This window comes from Equus asinus, chromosome 6, assembly GCF_041296235.1.
Source record: "Equus asinus isolate D_3611 breed Donkey chromosome 6, EquAss-T2T_v2, whole genome shotgun sequence".
NCBI classification, from domain to species: Eukaryota; Metazoa; Chordata; class Mammalia; order Perissodactyla; family Equidae; genus Equus; species Equus asinus.
Window position 1 is genome coordinate 6,231,413 of NC_091795.1, and position 20,739 is coordinate 6,252,151.

General features: G+C 37.8%; 1 protein-coding gene across 3 annotated transcripts in view; it reads right to left on the reverse strand.

Annotated features, from left to right (window-relative positions):
- The window catches only part of GCC2 (GRIP and coiled-coil domain containing 2), a 53,800-nt gene that overhangs the window by 12,114 nt on the left and 20,947 nt on the right, over positions 1–20,739 (reverse strand). Inside the window, exons 13-22 of one of the 3 annotated variants that reach the window (XR_011503803.1) lie at positions 20,036–20,198; positions 15,160–15,260; positions 14,988–15,065; positions 14,079–14,216; positions 13,070–13,191; positions 10,031–10,207; positions 6,868–7,089; positions 4,297–4,491; positions 3,114–3,253; positions 871–1,072 (exon numbers count right to left, since the gene is read on the reverse strand). Coding sequence is in view for 2 of the 3 variants with exons in the window: in XM_014829939.3 (XP_014685425.3) it covers positions 871–1,072; positions 3,114–3,253; positions 4,297–4,491; positions 6,872–7,089; positions 10,031–10,207; positions 13,070–13,191; positions 14,079–14,216; positions 14,988–15,065; positions 15,160–15,260; positions 20,036–20,198 (1,534 nt within the window). In the remaining variant the exon portion in view is untranslated. Of the gene's footprint in view, positions 1–870; positions 1,073–3,113; positions 3,254–4,296; positions 4,492–6,867; positions 7,090–9,467; positions 9,708–10,030; positions 10,208–13,069; positions 13,192–14,078; positions 14,217–14,987; positions 15,066–15,159; positions 15,261–20,035; positions 20,199–20,739 lie in introns of those variants that run through there. The other 2 variants (XM_014829939.3, XM_070511513.1) reach the window with 2 other exon arrangements.

Sequence of the window (20,739 nt, forward strand, 5' to 3'; positions counted from 1 at the left end):
GATAACCCAGGAACAACGAACATGAGCTGGGTGTGGATGAAAGAGGAGTCCAATACATACTGAATTATTTACTGTGGAAATCATATGATGCGTGCAATTTGCTTTAAAATCTCTACCTCTGCCAAAAAAAGACTATGAGTTAAAAAATTGTTAGATGGGTGACAGCTACAAGGGACATTACAGTATTCTCTCTGTATGCTTAAAAATGTTTTAAAACTAAAACAAAAATGAAACCATGATCCTTAAGATGCAGTTTGAATCAGGTAACTACAGCAGCTGTATGTGAATCACTTAAAGGAGTTTATGAAATCACAGCATTAAACCTATTTGACATGAAAATCTAAGCTCCAAATATAGGACAGCTTTATAGCTGCGGATGTCTGGAAAAATAGACTGCTGGATATGAGCCGGACCAAGCATTAAGCCATATGACTCTGTTGTCTCTAGACTATTTGGGTTGGAAGAGGTGCAAAGGGGGAAAGTAGGAGAGAACAAGCCAACACATGTTAAAAAAGTATGATATAAAAAAACCCCACACTCTTTGACAGAATTCAACGCTAGGATTACAAATCCAATTTTCAAAGAACTGGAAGATCAAACTCAACATTGTATTGTATTTTGCTGCATGTTAAAATTATATAAATGTACTGTAGTTGCCTCAGAATGTTAAAAAGTCAGCTTTTCAAATCTAGTCACGAGTTTACACATTATGATAGAAATCTTCCAAATGAACAAAATTTTAAAGTTACAATTTAAAGTCATAGTGTCATAAAAAAGATTGTAAACACACACAAAGACAAACTCTCAGCCACGAGGTCAACATTTAATGTAAGCTATACAACTAAAGCTGTAAGACTTTCCTTCACCCACCTTGAGCAATCGCAGCAAGTTTCCCCTTTTCTTCAGGACTGAGCTGCAACATTCTGTCTATAACAGGAAGCAGCCGCTCTCTCTCACTCCCTGGTTTCAGGAAAATGAACTGTAGCAGGACGTTCTTCAAGTACTCCAGGTTAGCTACAGACTTCTCTCGTTCCTGATTTCTTTCCAATCTTCTTATTTCACTTTTGAGAAGCTGGTGTAAGAGAAATGAGTTGAAAATGGGTTGTAGGAGCTTCTGGTTAAACCTGGCAGACTTAACACTTGCACTTTTCTCCTCTTATTCCTGAAATGCCCCAAAAATGACAATAAAGGAGAGACTAGGAAAGGAGAAAAAAGTAGATGAAAACAGCAAGAAACTCCTAGAAGTCAGGAAGCAGATGAAGTAGAAGTGACTCATCCAGCATCTTCCCAAGGACCACTGACAAGAGAAGACAATGATGCATCCACAGAAGTAGCAAGAAGCCCCAGCCTCGGAAGGACAGAGTATCACAGAAACTGGGGCTGAAAATGAGGACTGATGAAAGGCTACAAAGGTTGACAGCATGATGCTCCCTCCACCTTCTACTCTCTACAGAAAGTGAAGCAGTGGGCTCAGGGCTCTGGGATACAGACACGCTGTGAGGAGGGTGAGCTAGCGTTTGAAAGCACGGGCTGAAGGAAACTTCAGCATCCACCACTGATCTCCTCCCTGCCTTGTGCCTAGACCCCTAGGCTGTTGAGATGTCCGGTGGAATTATGTTTACATGATGAACAGGACGTAACCAAAAGAAAAGTCGAGTCCAGGAGAGAGTGAAAATTCGGGAATGTAAGACAATCTAAAATACTACCAGAAAATGGGGACCAGATGACATGAAAAAGATGGCAGAATGTTAGTCTTTGAGGAAGATTTCTGGGTTGAAACAAACAAAAAAAATATTGTCATATTTTATCATTTTAGGTTAGTCCAGGAAAGTTAGCAGTCATTTAAAAAAGTGATGATGAGGTCTAAGAAATCATGTGAGAATGTAAGCTTACGGAAATACAACATTTGAGTAGTCACTTAGGTTTATTGGGCTAATTGATGATTTGTTAGATGTGATAATGTTTTGACTATGAGGGAAAATGTTATTTTATAGAGATGTTTACTAAAATATTTAGAGGTGGGATGTCATGATATATACAATTTACTGTAAATAAAGGGATAACTCAGCATTAAAAAATTAATCTGACAAGGACAGGTGGTGGCCTGCACAGAAGTAGGACAATCTACCTGGGGGGGCACGGCATAGGGTAGAAGCAGGTGCTTTTCAGAGAGACAGGAACTTGGATTCTGCTCCACCATTTATCAGCTTCAATTGTTCTCTCCCCCAGTGACGAGGGTTAATCACGGTAATACACATGGAGCCCTGGGCCAGGCTCACGAGGACTGCTCAGTATGTAGTATGACTACATTTAGAGAGGTCACTCATCAGCAAGCCAGAGTGGAAATATCTCACTTGTACAATCCTCAACTGCTCTACGATCTGCCTTTTTCCTACAAGTTTCTAGTGTGGAATTTGAATAGGGAAAACTTCCTGTGACACTTTGCCATCTCCACCTACAATCTGTGATAAGTGGGTTAGTGCCATAAATATCAGCTGAATGATTTGAATTAGAAGTGTCCCATGGTTTATCTTTAGAATTTAAGGATCCATATTTATTTAAGTTTTATTTAAGCATGTGTAGAACAGTGACTTGTGAACATCAGTCTAATTTCTAAGTCTATTATAGTTTCTTAGAAAAAGTAGGAGTGAAAACAGTCTTCACACAACACATAAAAGCAATTAATATTTCTCAATTTCAGAAATGTAATATCGTAAAGAATCAAAATGTTATGGATGTGCCTGATGTGTGAATTTTTAAACTTAGGGGGCAGGGCTGGCCCCATGGCCAAGTGGTTAAGCTCACGCCCTCTGCTTTGGCGGCCCAGGGTTTTACCAGTTTGGATCCTGGGCATGGACATGGCAGCACTCATCAGGCCACCCTGAGGCAGTGTCCCACATGCCATAACTAGAAGGACCCACAACTAAAAATATACAACTACGTGCTGGGGGGATTTGGGGAGAAGGAGGAAAAATAAATAAATAAAATGTTAAAAAAAAACCCATTACAAACAACAATAAAAAACCTTTGGAGGGTGTGTGTGTGTTGTGTAGAGGATCAACAAAATCGAATTGGTGCCGGGTATTTTCCTGGTGGCAGTTTTTTGACCTTACCTTAATTTGCTCCATGAGGATTGCATTGGTTGCTTCTGTTTCCCGAAGCAGTCCATTTAAGTGATCGGCACTTTTTGTAGTGGAACTGAGCTTCTGAACCAATTCTTCTTTGGTAAATTCAGCATGCCATAAAGGAGGCTCTGCAAGATGTTGTTCCAATAATTAATTTTCAAAATCAGAGTTTACGGATGAAGATTGTAAATAAGAAAAGTGTCTAAGTATAGATATTTCACTCTGCAACATTATACAGGTCCATTCTCTTCTCAATTAAAAGGTTACATGTTGAATGTAACACAAATAAGACAGAATCTGTCTCAATTACAATCTAACTGAATACGAGATCTATGAGCTCTGGTTCTGGAATTTGTTAGGCCTACATTTATAGACCATTTTACTAGTTTCATTACTTATCTTCCTCTATCCATTCATGTCCCAAGAGCATACGTCATTTTACTTATAAACAAGGGAAGAATTAACATTTACTGATCACTTATATCATAAGACTCTCATAAGAGTTTTATGTAAGGTGGGTAGGTCATATTATTCACATTTTACAAATGAGGGAACAGGCTCAAAGTCAACAAGTAATTCTGGCAGAAACCACAAAGCCAAGTGTGTTTCTGGAGTCTGTTGTCAGTCCATCATGATGCCTCTATCTCATCACTATTAACTTCGCCTGAAGGAACCAGGACTGCAGTTTCTACCCACACCACAATCATGACTACACACGAACAGTCCTCTCTCCAGATCCCGAGACTTCAGAAAGATGACAAAGGGATTCCCCTTGACTTATGAACATTAACATTCATTATAGATAGAATAAAACATATCAAAACTTCTCTAAATTTAATAAGGCAAATTTAGCACTACTATTTCATCAAGAGGAATAAACTAAAATTATCAGTTTCTTAGAAGAGTGAGAGAATAGTTTATCCTACTTTCTAATACCACTATAGAACTTCCAACCATTTACTTCTGGCTCAAGCTTAGGGCAGGACTAGTGTTTTAATTAAAAAAAAGTTGTTCCGTTCTGTAGGAAAGATTTTCCATTTGAAACAAGGGATGGAAGACGGAAAGAAATTTTATTAGAATAGCTCAAAAAAGCATTTATAAATAAGAGTAATATTAACAGACAAAACAGCAGAATTAAATAAGAAAAACATATTTAAACAGAGAATCATACCAAGTTTAGTTTCAGGAGAATTAAGAAGCTGGTCTAAAGACTGTGTGTGAGTGCTGGCGGAAGATACAGACTCAGTATCCGTTGTTTCCATTCCTTCACCATCCTCCCGAGTTACAGTATGCATATCCAAAAGGGGAAGGTCTGTGTTTCTCCTTTCTCGCAGATTCTTCAAAGGTTGGTGGGAAGAGGCTGGGCCTATAAATTTTTTTTTTTTAAAGATTAAGTATGAGATTGTTCAAAACATGGATTCAGCATTAACAGAGATACACAATAAAATTAAAATGATTCTAGGGATGTCAAATAATATGGTAGGGAATTTGAATAACTAAATGACCAGTAAAAGGTGTATAAAGAAAGAATTTCTAAAGAGCCCTAAAAATTTAGCTATTGAACTTTTAATCACTTAAGTCATTTCTATAAACTAATTGCTACTCGCAAGATTAAATTATTAGAACAATATAGAGGGTTATACTGTTGCTAAATATTGGTAAAACTCTAAGACTAGATTCTAGCTATTTTTGAGGATTAGGTATTTCAGATAGCTGCCTCCTCTCGGGCACAACACTCCTGCTGCAGCCTGCTCGGCAGACGTCCTTGTTGGTCACTGCCCTTAGGTCTTCGCTCTGCTGGTTCCTGTTGCTGCCTGCTCATGTCTTCAGTGTTCAGGCAAGAAGAGCCTAGAATCCAGGGCAGGGAACTTATCTACTATAATTCCTCCGCAAGTCTTTCTTGCTTGCTGATTATAAACACTTGCATAGAACTGTAAGATTTATAAGATACTTTCAAACACATTACTTTATTAATCTCAAGAAATCTGAAGGTCAGAGAAGTTAAATAACTTTGACCAAGGTCTTATAGCTGGGTTAGGGACCAGAATTCTAACTCAAATCTTTTAACTTCAAACTTCATTTATTTTCCATTCCATGAAGTTGCCTCCTCTTTTCTTTCAAACATTAGCCCTCGGGCTGCCTTTGTTGAAGCATTTTCCTGGGTTTCTGATGTTTTGCTAACTGCTTATTCCACTGCTGATTCCTAGGTTACAATCCCTTGTGCAACCAGTGTTTCTCTGATTGGTTACTTCCTCTGATGACTCTTGGCACATGCTGAATTTTCTTGAAGCTGGTTTCTGACCCTTACAAATGCCCCATAGCTGCCAATGCCCTGATGACAACATTTTCCACGAGAAACAGTACAGTCATGCACTGCATAATGACATTTCAGTCAAAGATGAACTACATACATGACAGTGGTCCCATAAGATTGGTACCATACAGCCTAGGTGTGTAACAGGCTCCACCATCTACACTTGTGTAAGATGTACTTACTTGTGTAAGACTTGTGTAATAGGGGAGGAGGAAATTTTCCTCTACCCTTCTAGATTCTTCTGGGTGGTATAAGAATTAAATTGACATGAGGTGGATTAACAGGAAAATAAAGAGTTTAATAGCACGTATACATGGGACAAACCCAGGAAAACCAAGCAACTCACCAAAATGGCCAAAGCCCTCACCTTACATATCATCTTCAGCTAAAGACAAAAGAAGACGTTGAGGGTAGGGAGAGTCAGGGACTCCAAAGGGAAGGAAGGCAATTTACAGTAGGTGAAAAGGAGCAAATGTTTGAAAACTAGTGTTTGTTTGCCCACAGAGAAACAGAACAACACAGAGGGAGCTCAAGAAACAGGCTTTTCTAGGTTCCTCCCTGTCTACCACCCAGTTCATGTTATGCTAAGGTGACAGCTTGCTTCCTGAGACAGGCTTTTTAACTGGATTCTTTTAGGCAGTTAAGGGGGAGGTAACAAGAAAAACTTCCTGAGCCTTTTGTTTCTTAAAAACGATCAGCCTAAAATAATCCTTAAGTTAGAGAGATACATTTTAGGGTTGCAAATTTTGTTCCCCTTCAGGACTCTATGACGTTCGCACAACAAAAATCACCTAACAACGCATTTCTCAGAATATATCCCCGTCGTTAAGCAACGCATGACTGTATTAAGTTGATATTAACAGTAAAATGTAGCCGCCTTATCCTGGCTGACGTCCCCACTTCTCCCAGGAAGCAGAATGGAAGATATTGGGTGTGGCTGCACTAAAACTCCAATTAATTAGAAATCTGAAAGGGAAGAAGTTATAGTGGCCAAGCAATCTTAAAAGTTCAGTGCTGCCTGAGTGTTTTTAAGCATCTCTCTCTCTAATGTTTCTACTAAAAAAAAGATATATTTGATAACTAACAGTGGAGAATACCAAAGAAATTCACTGAATACTGAAATTTGGATGCATGTCATGAGATGGACAGAGAATGTCTGAGTCAGAGAAAAGGAAATATTCACTACATAGAGGGTAACAAATACATGAAAATCAGTATTCTAAGTGGTTATATAGGCTGCTGTAAATATAATCAAGGCTTCAGATAGTTCAAATATCTTCTCAGTAAGCAAATCCAAAATTCATTAATCACAGAATTGACACTGGTGTCACCTAGTAAATTTTCTATTTTCTTATGAATATGTGAAGAATGTATTTAAGTGACAAACACATGACAATGTGAACAACTAATGTTTCCATGCATACATACATACTTCTTGTGGCTGATTCACTCTTAAGCTGGAAAAGCTGAGCTTCCAGCTTGGAGAGCTGCTGCTGCAAAGTTTCCACTGTCTTTCTGTGCTCTTCCTGCAAATGTCGCACTTGATCTCGGAAGCCGCTGCGAAGGACCTCATTTTGAGACGTCAGTTGACTCACAGTCTGTGCATGTTCAGACTTCATCATCATATTCTCTGATTGTATTGAACACAACCTGAAGAGTGAGAGGAACTTACTTCGTATGAGATCTTTCAATTTTAGATGGTAACGCAGCCTTTCTCATCGGGGTTCTGCAAAACTTAGCCCTGAGACATCTACTAAATGTATGAATTAACTTCTCCCTATGCATCTATAATGGTACTAGTTGTGTAACAACTTGGGGAAAAATGACACTGGCTGTCATCTAGTTCAAAGCGTTTTCTGTGTTTCATAGTTCGAATGAGGAACTTCTTTCATAGTTTATTAGAAAATAGGGCTGGGGGCTTGCCCCGTGGCCGAGTGGTTAAGTTCATGCGCTCTGCTGCGGCGGCCCAGGGTTTTGCTGGTTCGGATCCTGGGTGTGGACATGACACCACTCGTCAGGCCACAATGAGGTGGTATCCCACGTGCCACAATTAGAAGGACCCACAACTAAAAACATATAACTATGTCCTGAGGAGATTTGGGGAGAAAAAGCAGAAAGGAAAAAAAAAGAAAATAGGGCTATATTTAGAGCATAAAATAATTATACTTTAAATTAGTCCTCTTCTTCAGGTTATCTTATGTAGTAGCTCATATGAGATTAATTCATCTTTTCTCTATTACCCTGAACACATGAAAGAGAACACTTTCTTTAGATTCATAAAGAAAGCCTTAAAGAAAAGTTTTTTGAGCCAATTAACAAGAAATTTGGAAACAGAAAGACTTGGTTTATTATAGCTATTTCTGAATCCCGCTGCACATCAGAATCACTGGGCCATCTTGTTAAAAATGTAGACATCTAGTTCTCATCCTAGAGCCACTGAGTCAGAATTTCCAAAGGTGGGCCTCAGAATTGCCTACTTTCAGCAGTTTTCCATTGATTTTTATGTAGTCAGCTCGAAACTAGCCAGGAGACCTACAATTTTGGAACCACTACTTTTAATGGTTCACTTGTAGTGTTGATGTTTTATATGCTGGGCTTTAGTAAAAAAAATACATTTTCTTTTTATGAAAGGGATCCACAAATACACTCTCATAAAAATTCAAACAATGTGAAACCAATCACAGAAAAAAACCAGAGCTCTCTTTTATCACACCCATCCTCTGCAGTTTAAAATCTCAATTCCAGGGGCAAACGTTAACGGTTTAGCATGTAGCTTTCCAAGATCTTTTTTCTATGTTGCTACACATATGCACACCACAGAAGGTTTTAAAACAAGATTTAGTGGCTAAAGGGAGACATGCAATAAAAACACCACATGTTTCAGAAGAGGCATCTTAACTTCCAAGTTCATACTGTGAGTTTAGAGAATGCTAGTGTATGTGCTACCCTTCAAATCTGTATTTTTCTACAAGCGTTCTGTCCAAACAACATCTACCAAGAAAGTCAAGGAAGAACCGTCAGCAGTCACAATGTTCTAAGGAAGACAAAAGCTACATTTTAGAGCTAGGGTAAGGCTTCCAGTTTTCAGGAGGTATCGATGACACTTCTGACTTTACCTACTTGACAGCTAGAAGCCTGAACGGGAACAACTGTGATAACAGAAGTTTACCCTTCTCTCCCAGCTGATATTGGGGTGTTTACATTGGCTGGGTCCTCTGGCAATGTAGATATTGGCTAGTCAGCCTAATCATTCCTTTGGAGCTATTTTTACAATCTCATACAGAGAAAGTATGAATATTAAGATATTTGAAAAAGAAGAGAATATATAAAGAAAAGGCTATTTCTTCATACTAGGGCACAGAAAGCAACAATACCTAGTTTTTAATATTTCTGAAAGAGGGAGGGAGACCCCTAAAAATATCTAAAATGCTGTGAACAGTTTCCAGCACTTAGAAGAGTGATCAGCACAGAGTAGAAGCTCAAAAAACATTGACTGAATTAATCAATGACTCCAGAGGCATCGTTTGCACCGCATTTGTGTTAGCAATATAAATTACAAGAACTTTTTCAGAGTAAAGAATAAATGTTGAAAATTTCTGATGTAAACAGCAAGTAAGCATCACTATATATAAGCTAATCTTATGGTAAACCCTGGTGATAGGCAGTTAGAAAATTGGCAGACCTTCCCTGAAAAACTTTTTTTTTTCTGAGGAAGACTGGCCCTGAGCTAACATCTGTGCTCATCTTCCTCTACTTTATATATGGGACGTCTGCCATAGCAGGGCTTGATAAGCATGGTGTAGTCCACACCTGGGATCTGGGCCTGTGCACCCCAGGCCGTTGAAGAGGAGTAAGCAAACTTAACCATTATGCCACTCGGCCGGCCCCTGAAACTTGTGATTTACATGATCAACATACATAAATCACAGTGATAAAAGATTAAAAAAACCAAGCAAAGTGCATTCACTTTTAAGATTAGCATAAGATTAGGCAGGTATTATAAGCATACTTGAGATATGTAAAGTATCCCAACATCCTTGATGAAAGATGATCAACGAAGAATTCTTTTCCTCAGTCTAAGATACAACTATTATTACCACTCCATTTCTTTATCACAGGAATTCAAAGTTCATTGTTCACAAAATCTATTTATTCTGCCAGTACTCCTGGTGCGATTAACAAGAGTGTAAGGATATGCCAAGTTGAAGACAGAGCTGCACAGGTAAGCTGCATATTCGTTTTCAGTCAGCATGTGTTTGAATGTTTTCCTTTAGAGAGAAAGAATAATGCTTGGAGTGTGACACATGTTGGAAAGTAGTGTTTTTTTAAAGAAACATCCTGGCTATGAAGGCCACAGGAGAGACAGAATCCTGGATGAGCAGACAAAATTAATTGTTCTTAAAGAACCTAAGTATAAAAACAACCAAAAGGAGGAGCGTCGAGGTAGAAAAAGCAAAGCTACCAAGCCTTTAGAAATATCTATTTCTTATTTTCAATTTGTATTTATCCCAAGAAGCTCTCCTGAGGAATTCCAACAAAGCAATTCTTTGCTGCCTGGTACAAATACTGTTAGCGCTGCCAGCAACCTTACTTTTCCCGGAGTTCCGCCTCTTTGGACACAGTTTCCTGCAGCATCTTATTGTGTCTTTCTAGCAGAGCATCATGTTCAGACTGCAATGTTTGAAGTTCAGATACACTCATCTGTAAGTTATTTTGGGTATCCTGTAATTTGATTTTTAGTTGGTCAATCAGCATTTCCAGGTGTTCTCTAAAACAGAAATGAACAGTTAAAAAAAAATTTTTCAAAGAGGTAAATCAGATTTTGTGGTTTCAAATAAAATTTTACTTTTATCATTTAATCTCTCAATGTCATACTCCTGCTATTATTATGGATGATTCTAAAGAAAATAGAGTAACTGGAAGAATTCAGAAACTAGGATTAAATAAAATACAGAAGACATTATAGTCAGATTTTACATCTTAGGCACCATACATGTACAAAAACATCTCTGAATTTATAAATTTCATATTCAAATGCAGCAGATTAAATGGCATCAAAATTGTCTATGTTATGTTAAAGGACTATGCCATTAGTAAAAACAAAACAAAACACACAGTTCTAAGATAACCATTATAAGAATGATACATTATACCAAGTAATAGTGAAAGTCAGTCCTTAGAGAAAAACAGTTAAAACCCATAATTCTGCCACAACTAATACAATACATTATTAGCTTCTTTTTTAAACAAGTATTTAATGTATAAGAAAGTAGAAGGAACATAAAACACTTACATTAAAATAATCTGAACCCAAAATTCTGGCATGATCAAAAATGACTCTTGCAAATGGTGACAGTTTTATATTAAGGGTGTCAATATTCAACTTCAGCTTTAAGGTGAGTTATTGATAGAGAAAATATCTCATCATTTTTCAGCCTACAGTTTCTATATTTAACAGATACTTTAACCAAACAGTAACACAAGCATAAACATACAGACATTGCAGGATATTCAGTCCTAGTTAGAACACTAAGAGAAAGATGTAAATTGCTTTGAACACTGCACCTCTAATTATGAAAACAAAACCTGCATGCTGTATGAATGCTCTCTTACGCCTAGTATATTTTTGAATAATTTACAAAAGTGATCTGTACACTAGTTTTAAAGAAGCATTAAACAATATACTATTGATGAAGTAATTGACAAATTTTAAGAAAAAAATTTAAATTCTAAACCAAAAGTTAGTAGTTAATTTAAAACTTTTTGAAATAAGTAAAATGTTTTTAAGCAACTTCAGTTTAGCTTAATTAATGGTGAATAAGTATATCTTTGAAGAAGACTCCTATGACAAAGAACCCGTAATTCTAGAAAGTGAAGGGAAAGCTGCCCTGGAAATGCTGGGAAGAAATACGTCACCAGGACTAGACGGGATATTGATAGCGTTACTTCAAGCCACAGAGACTGAATCTGTCAAAATCCTGACAAGAATGTGTCAACGAAACAATGGCCTGCAGACTGGAAACGCTCAATGTACAGGCCAATCCCCAAGAAATGCACTGCCAAGGAGGGCAGTGCCTACAGGACCATCACTCTGATGTCCCGTGCAAGTGAGTGATGCTCCCGGAGCTGCAGCGAAGGCCTATACCTCATGTGGACCAAGAAACGCCCGACGGCCAAGCTGGATTTCGAAAAGGGAGAGGCACACGAGATCCAACTGTGACTATCTGCTGGCTACCAAGTGCTCCCGCGAATTCCAGAAGGTTAGTCTGTGTTTATCAATGACAGCAAAGCCTTTGCCTGTGTGGATCATGGGAAGCTGCGGGCTGCTCTGAGAGAAATGGGCGTGCTCGGCACTTGACTGTCTGATGTGAGCTGTGCTGTGGGCAAGAAGCCACGCCAGGACAGAATATGGAGAGACGGGATGCTTTCCTTTAGGCCAAGGTGTCAGGCAGCGTGCACTTTATCTCCCTATCTGTTTAATCTGTACGCAGAACCGAGCAAACGAAGAACTGGGCTGGGCTCAGACGGAGGAGGAGTGAAAACTGGTGGAGGAAATACCAACCATCTAAGGTCCGCAGGTGACACCGTCTTACTGGCAGAAAGCAGCAGTGGCTTGAAACAACTTCTGACGAAAGTGAAAGAAGAAAGTGCCAAAGCAGGACTGACTGCATTTGAACGTCAGGAAGACAGAAATCCCACTGCGGAAGAACTGCACAACTTTAACGTAGACAGTGAAGACACTGAAATTGTTAAAGAATTTGTCTGCCTTGGTTCAGTCATCGGTTTAAACGGAGGCTGCAGCCATGGAACCAAGGGGAGGCTGGGACGCGGAAGGGCAGCAATGGAAGAATTAGCGAGGATCACCAGGTGTGAGGAAGTGTCATCAGACACCAAGGCCAAGGTTGTCCACACCCTCGTGCTCCTGACGACTGTGTACGCATGTGAAAGCCGGACAGTGAAGAAGGCTGCAGGAAAAAATGGGTTCATTGGAAATATGGTGTTGGAGGAGAGCTCTGCGGACACCCTGGACTGCCAGAAAGGCGACCCGTGGGTCCCAGAGCAAATTAGGCCTGAGCTGTCGCTGGAGGCACAGATGCTAAAACTGCGGCCGTCCTACGTTGGGCACATCATGAGAAAGCAGGACTCTCTGGAAAAGACAGTAACACTGGGAAAAGCAGAGGCAGCAGGAGAAGAGGAGGACCGAATAGGAGACGGGCTGACCCCACACGGGAAGCCGTAGGCCCGAGTCCACAGGAGCTGAGTGGGGCTGCTGAGGACAGGACATTGCGGACCTCCCTCATGCATAGGGTCGCCAGGAGTGGGAGCCTACCTGACAGCACATAAAAACAAAGTACATCAAGGAATCACTTTTAGTCTTCTATTTCTAAATGTCTATATCCTTGTTTCATTGTTCACGTTACACGTTTGTTTGTTTGTAAGAGTGTCTTTCGTAGTGATGTTTTCCTGTTGCTGTCTGGAGACACAGTGAAGCCAAGAAACTCTATTCTCATTGGTAATTACATGTAAAATTCCACAGTCAAAAGTAATCAAAGCAGGATTTTCAACCTACTTGGTAGATAACCTGTCCTGGGGGAAAAACCCTGCACGTATCTTTTACTTTAGACTTTACCTTTCTTGTTTAGCTCCCTCGGTTTCAGCCTGAGACACAGATTTATTTTTCTGTTGTTTTAGAACATTATGAACTCGGACTCTGTAGCTTTCAAATTCAGAGGTTATAGCAGCTTGTTCTGCCTATAACATTTAAAAGAAAGAGAAAAATTTTTCTATTGTAACATGATCTTCCTGTTTTCTTTCAAAGATGAATATATTAAGATGAAAACCTGTTTCTGAAAATGAGTAAAACGGCTGACGCTCTTTAGCCCTGTTTACCTTTCCCTAAAAAGTGCGCTTCTGTTGGCCCCACACTTTCCTAAAGCCTTTGAATGACAGCAGTTTGTCTGACAAGAGATGTGTTTCTACCATGTTTTCTTCCCTGGTAGACTAATTTACCACTCATAAATTTTATAATGGCACTATTTGCCTTTGGAACTTTACAAAGATTTTCATGTATGATATTTCCTCTTTTAATAAATACAAGAAAAATTAATTCAAAGAAATCAAGCTACTTGAACTTCAGTTTTTAAAAGAGAGTGGGAGAAGTTAAATTCTAGGTCTTCCACTTTCCTGAAGTGATCCATAAACTCCCATGACCCTTCTCCCAAGATGGCTTAGATGAGTGGCAGGTCTAACAAGGCTACTGCACTGTGTCTGTGTGTGTGTTGAAGATAAGAAAGCAGCCCTCACAGCTATTCTACTAGAATATTATTTTATAATCACTTAGCCCTCAGAAAGAACTACAACACTTTTCTAAGAAAAAATTTTTAAAAATGTTTCTCACATACAGAAACAGCAAAACAAGGTTGAAATGGAAACAACGTGTACCCATGTCATTCCTTTTAGCAAAAAAAGGTGACAGGGCTGGGACGGGGTTGGGGTCAGATGAGCTGACCCAGGTATTCACCTAGTAAGTGCTCTTAAAGAACAACACACACTAAAAAGCGAGACCATAGCCCTCAAGGAAACTGCTTGCTAGCTGGTACTAACATCTATGACATGGAGCTGTGGTGTGCAGAGCGTACCTTGGCAGCACGGCACTCTTCCTGAAGGGCTGTCACTCTCTGCTGGTACGCACTCAACGTGCGCTGATGCTGGTCTGCAGAGGTCTTCAGGTGTTCGTGAATTTTGTGTTTCTCAGATGTTATTTCAGACAGTTGAATCTGGGGGCAAAATCTTTCAATTAAGCTCTAGTAAATCAGATTTTCACTGGTTAAACAGACTTTCCTTAAACATAAACTTGAGTTTTGACACATGACTATATATAAAGAACATAATTAAAGAAAATTTTTTATCTATTATTGAAAGAGCAGAGACAACGCAAGAACATTCTCTTGATAAATTTAGTCTTCCTTAAATCAAAATAAAAAAAACCAATCAGGAAAAAATTCCAGACTACATGTTACAGTTCCCCGTTTAATTACATACCTCAAGATATTACATATAAATATAATAGATATAAAAAATATATAAACTATAAACAATGTAAATATATAAATATTTAAATATATATAAAATATAAATACATTTATATATAAAATTTTATTATATATAAAAAATATATAAAACATATATATATATAAAAAAATACAGCATAAATATATAAAGCCATCTTATAAACTGATGCCTGTGGCTGCACTTTCACTCAGAAAGTTCAGGTGTAGATTTGGGGCCAGGTTTACTTTGTTATACTATTCTTAGTGTATTATGGATTTTCAAACACGTGAAAAAAAGTAGCTTAAGGTAAATGGTACACCCCAGTTATATGCCATACTTGGGTTATTGCCTCTACTTCCTCAAAATGTTGAGGAAGGATATTTAGGAGAGGAAAAGAATATATATATATATAAGGTTATTTAGAAAAATCCCTAAATGGTACCTTACTTCTACATGGAAATTTATTTTTAAATCTTAAAAAGTGAAAAGAATCTTACTTTATAGACTTCTACTTGCTGCTGGCTTGCCTCAAGCTCGCCCTTTAAAGATGCCTGAAGTATTAAGTGATCAGTTTCCTACAGAATAAGAATCTCGGTTAAATGAAAAAAAAGTAATTCATAAATACACTATGCGTAAGTATTAAAATATAAAACTGAGAAATTAACATACTGCTTGCTTTGAATCTGCCAGTTCCTTCTTGGTTTTCACAAGCAACTGCTTGATTTTGGTGTTTTTTTCTTCATATTGTTGCACTGAAGACTGTAGTGAAGCTAGTGTAAGAAATAATTTCAGAAGAGATGAAATGATCTTTATGAGTGAATTTAAATAAATAAATGATGAGTCTTTTCTTTGTATTAACCTACCTTCAAAAGAAAACTGTCTTAGCTTTTTACCATGAAATATTTCAAACATACATGGCAGTAGTGACAATAACACAATAAACCCCACTGTACCCATCACCTGGCTTTACTAATGACCAATACATGGCCAATCTCATTGCACCCAGACCAGGAGCACAGTCCACAGGTCGAGTCTGCCTGCTGCTTGCTTTTGTACAGTTTTCTCAGAACACAGTCATGCTCCTTTATTCATAGACTGTTTATGGCTGCTCCAGTGCAACAAGAGTAGACTTGATAACGGCGACACAGACTACATGGCCTACAAAACCTGAAAGACTCACTGTCTGGCCCTTTATAGAAAAAGCTGGCCAACCCTGACCTATACCCTTGTCTACTCTTTGTGCCCCCATCCCCCCCCCCCCCCAGGAAATCAATTCATTTGTATTTCAGTACACTTCTCTAAAATAAAGGTATCGGGGCTAGCCCCATGACCCAGTGGTTAAGTTTGCACACTCCGCTTCAGCAGCCCAGGGGTTCACAGGTTCTGATCCTGGGCAGGGACATGGCACCGTTCACCAAACCATGCTGAGGTAGTGTCCCACATGCCACAACTAAAAAATACACAAGTATGTACCGGGGCGGGGGCTTTGGGGAGAAAAAGGAAAAATCTTAAAAAAAAAAATAAAGGTATATACTTACTATATAACTAAAAGATAAAGACTTCACTTTTAAGAAACACCTCAAAAGAAGTGCTGTGTATTTCCAATTGTATCACATCAGAGGCACATACCTGGTTGTCTATTTTCATGATACTAATTGTTTGCAGGATAAGACTGTCAGTGAAAGACAGATCACTAAGGAACAAAGTGAAACATGATAAAAACAAAAAACTTTTATGCTAACAGAGGTCAAGAAGAAACAATTATCACGTTGGAATAGTGGGTTTATTGCTTTGATCACAGGTAGCCAACTATAACCAGCAGACCAAATCTGGCCACAGCCTGTTATAAAACAAAGAATATATGATAGAGACCACGTGGTCCATGAAGCCAAGGAGATTTACTATGTGGTTCTTTACAGAAAAAGCGTGCTTGACATCTGGTCTAGACCAGTTACAGGGGCACTAAGTAACTATGCTGCTGAAAGATCTTATAAGCAATATTAACTTTATTAAGTTAAAGCCACATAATCAGAGTGTATTACTTGGTAAGTATAGAGGTGTACTATAAGAATATATCTTAACTATGCCTTTTTATGATAAATTTAATTCAGTTAGTTCCTCACCAACTATTTATCCGGTTCTAAAAAGCATTTTAAAAGGCACGTATTACATACAAAGCCTTTGTTAAGTGTTCCAGTAATTAGGATAAGCAAGATATACTAAGTTCTTGAGCTCAAAGAATATAGAATGAAATTAGGGGATAACATTTCAAATAGTAATATAAAGCAAAACATAAATGTTATAAAAGAAATAGAAAAGGCTATGGGGATCCACATGGGCTAAAGGTTATATAAATTTTGCACGAGACAAGGAAGATTTCATAGAACTGGAAACATTTAAAATTAGGAAGGATTCCAAAAAGTGAGCATGGGGGTGAGAGGGCCAGTGCATGAAAGAAAGAACAGGAGATGAAATACACAGTTATGAAAAAGCACAAATCATATCTCAGGGAAAACGAATAGTCTTCTTTACCTGTGGGACAGTAGAGAATTAAGGTGAAAAGTTAGACTGGGGACAGATGTTGGAAGGGTTTGAGGTTAAGAAGATGTATGTTCCTAATTCATTAGGCAGAGTGAGCCGATCAAATTTTTTTGCAAAGAACACTGTCCTGAGGCATCCTTATCTTCTTCCTCTACCATAACTCCTTAGCCCAGCCTTTGAAGGCCTTTGCTGCCACGAGGCTGGTGGCTTTTCCCAGGTTCTACACCATTCTAATTAATTTGATACACTAGGCAGATCAATCTTTCCCACCGTCTTTAGAAAGGGCCCAAATACATTGCGGTTTTCAGGTACTTCATGAACTGGATCAAAAACATCTTCCTAATTATACTTCACTTCTCCCTAACAGGTCAACCCTTTCATTCCACCTAGTCAAGATTTCCGAAATTACATTCTTTCTTTTAATTTTTGCTCATGCCATGGCTGCAGAAAGGAATACTTTTTCCCAATCCACTTTTTCTCTCAAATCTTACCTGCAAGGCTCAACTTGAGCCTCAACTTTTAATTGGTTCAGTCTACAGATTCTCTCTCCCCTCTGAATTCTTAGCACTCATTGCCTGTACCACTCATTTCTGTACTTATTTATCAGTGAGAAGTGGGTGGCCTTCTTGAACAAGAACCTCTTTTTAGTTTTTCCAAGGTATCAAGCCCCTCTTCCAGCTGGTACACTATCAAAAATATACAGATTCACTAGTTCACAAAACCAAATGTCTGCATTGCAGGAACGTAACTTAGAGCTCTGCTATTCACCTTGAACATACCAAGAATGTAGCTGGAAGATATGGTTACATGCATAGTGAATTGTCTAGAAACTATACAATCCATTCAATTATCTCAATATTCTGAATTTCATCCCTAAATACAGGTAGATCAGCAGAACTCTGTACACTTGGACTTTATTGCTTTGCTAATTCTTGGAATTGCCTTTATCGAGCTGTGATTTGGTCATAGGCTGAATGAAGTGTGTATTATGGAAAAGTCACGGAAGATCTGCTATTTTATTTATTGTGGAGATGCTGCTGAGAACACAAGTTCAACTTATCAGTGGTTCCTGTAAAAATTAAATGCAAAGTGAGACTGGACTTGAAAATTCCCTGAGCAGAAAAAACTACTTAAGCCACAATAAGTGAAACTTAATTTAGCTTATTCTGCAAAACAAGCAAATTTGCTAACTTGAGCCACTTCTTATAAATGCTTCTGATAATCATAAAAGAACCTAGTCATCTTCCTAAAAATGGTATAAGAGAATCACTTTTAACCAACCCTTGCCATCTGGAAACCTCCACTTAATAAGCAATCATTGTAAAGGTTAACAATGCTCTCATTTTCACTTCATAAGCCATCCTGTAACATAATGCTCCTGGAATTATAAGTCTTTGAATTTGAAAGCTCCCAGTTTAGAAACTGTTCTGATATGCACAATAAACTTACCAAACACTATTTACTGATTTGGTGGTTTTAATTTTTCTATTTCTGGATACTTGACATTTCTAAGCTAGCATTAACTTCACAACCACACATGAGACGTCTGAAAACACAGATTTCAAGGTGCCGCCTTTTAAGATTCTGATTCTTTACATCCACGCCTGGGCTTTCCAAAAAGCTCTCTGGATACCGTGTGATATTCAAGTCAGGTCTGGGAGACTGCTCCACATGACACAGTATTTCTTTCATAAAAATGCCTGAAAACTGTTCTCTCTCACATTCTTGTAGAAAGAAAAGCTGTGTCTTTCACAAGCATCACATTTATCTAATATTGTGGATACTATAAACCTTATAACTGATAATGTTTCTCTTTGCTCTGACTTCTGGGAAGCTCAAAGCCAAATTTATGGGAGACCATAGGGATAGCGAAAGTACACAGAACACACACCTTATGTCTTGACCTTATATCTGACTTCACGGTATAGTCCTACACCTCAATATTTCCTGTTATTCCATTTCTTTATCATTGATACATCTAAAATCTTGTTGTACAGAAATATCTTTGTAGCCATCTCAAATTATTTTTTGGAACTCTGCTTCTGGCCATGAAGGAGTAACAAAGTCTAGACTTACCTTGCTGTTGTAAACAACTAGAAAACTGAATAAAATATATGAAGAAAACTATTTTCTGACATTGGACAATAAGCAGTATAGGACTGTGATCCCTGAAAAGAGGTAAACAAACAAGGCGAGCCCTATTACAGCCCCAGCTTTCCGCGTGGAGGGGATTTCCAGCCTGTAGTGCAGGAGGGAAATTGACAGAACACTCTATGCAACAACTACTATAGTCTAACACATTGTTTTCAAGTGCATAAGGAACATTCACCAAAAGAAATCATATTATGGTCCATAAACCAAAACTCAATCAGTTTAAAAGGAGTGAAATCATACAGAATATGTTCTTTAACTACAAAGGATTTAAGTTAGAAATCATTAACAGAAAGAAATCTGAAAATTTCCTTAAATATTCAGGAACTAAATAACATACTTCTAAATAACTCATGGATCAAAAAAGAAATTCAAAGGAAATTAAAAAGTATTTTAGGCTGAATTAAAATAAAAATACAACATATCATTTTGTGAGATGCAGCTGAAGAAGTGCCTACAGGATATTAATAGCTTTAGATGCTTACATCAGAAATTATTTTATGGATAAAATGGAACATGTTCACCTTAAAAAGAAAGATTTCACTGCTATTTAAACTATCTCACTCTGCTGACAATCAGCAAATCATGGACAAAGACCATTTTTTATCTTTGTATTCCTCACGAAGCAGGTACTTAAGAAGAGTTTAGATGAATGACCGCATTATGCACCAACATGGACTGTAAACATCCTAACGAATGGTTTTACAATCCTTCTGGTCCTTATTAACGTGTAGCACTGTGGGAAAGACTCAGGTTGGCAGTCTGGACTGGTGAAATGAACAACTAATGTTGCTTCCCTATATTCTGTTATGATAAAATTATTCTAAGTTAAAGTGAATTTTGTTTTACTCACTCATTTCTTCTCGAAGGGTTTCTTGTTTCTGTTTTTGAATTTTTATTTCTTGCTCCAAATCTTCTATCTTGCTGTTTTTATCAGTTAATTTTTGATTTAGTTCTTTCAGCAAACGTTCATAATCAGCTATTTCCATATTCATCAATGTGGTTTGTTGGGCATCCTGCACATATTATAAATACTGGATCAGTTCATTTCATTTGTAAAACTGCAAAAATGATGCCACAAGAATAAAGAGATTCTATTACGCTTTTCTGTGATATAGAAAGTTTGAATATTAATGAGGAAACTAGAAGTTGTCGTAATTTCATAAAGTATTTTCTAATAGTTTAATCCAACTTTCTCAGTTTCATCATATTTCATTATTATTTTCATTAAACACAATTGGTAGTTCTACTCTTGTGGGCGCTTACTTACAAAATATTAGTATTTAAGCAGCTCTTACAGTGCCTTTCTTTTTAGCCTCATCTTTGAAAAAGGAGAGAAAAATGAGCCAAAGTTCTAAATATAATACAAATTTCAACTTTTGACATTAAATCTTCATGTTATACAACACTCATGTACAAAAAAGGAAGCATCAAACCAAAATTCAATAGTTCATGAGCCTAGATTCTTCTGGAAAGAGAGGCACTAGAGAAATAGGTTAAATTTTCAGTTTTCTGAAGCAATTTATAAATGATTCTTTTAGTACCATAAATAACCTT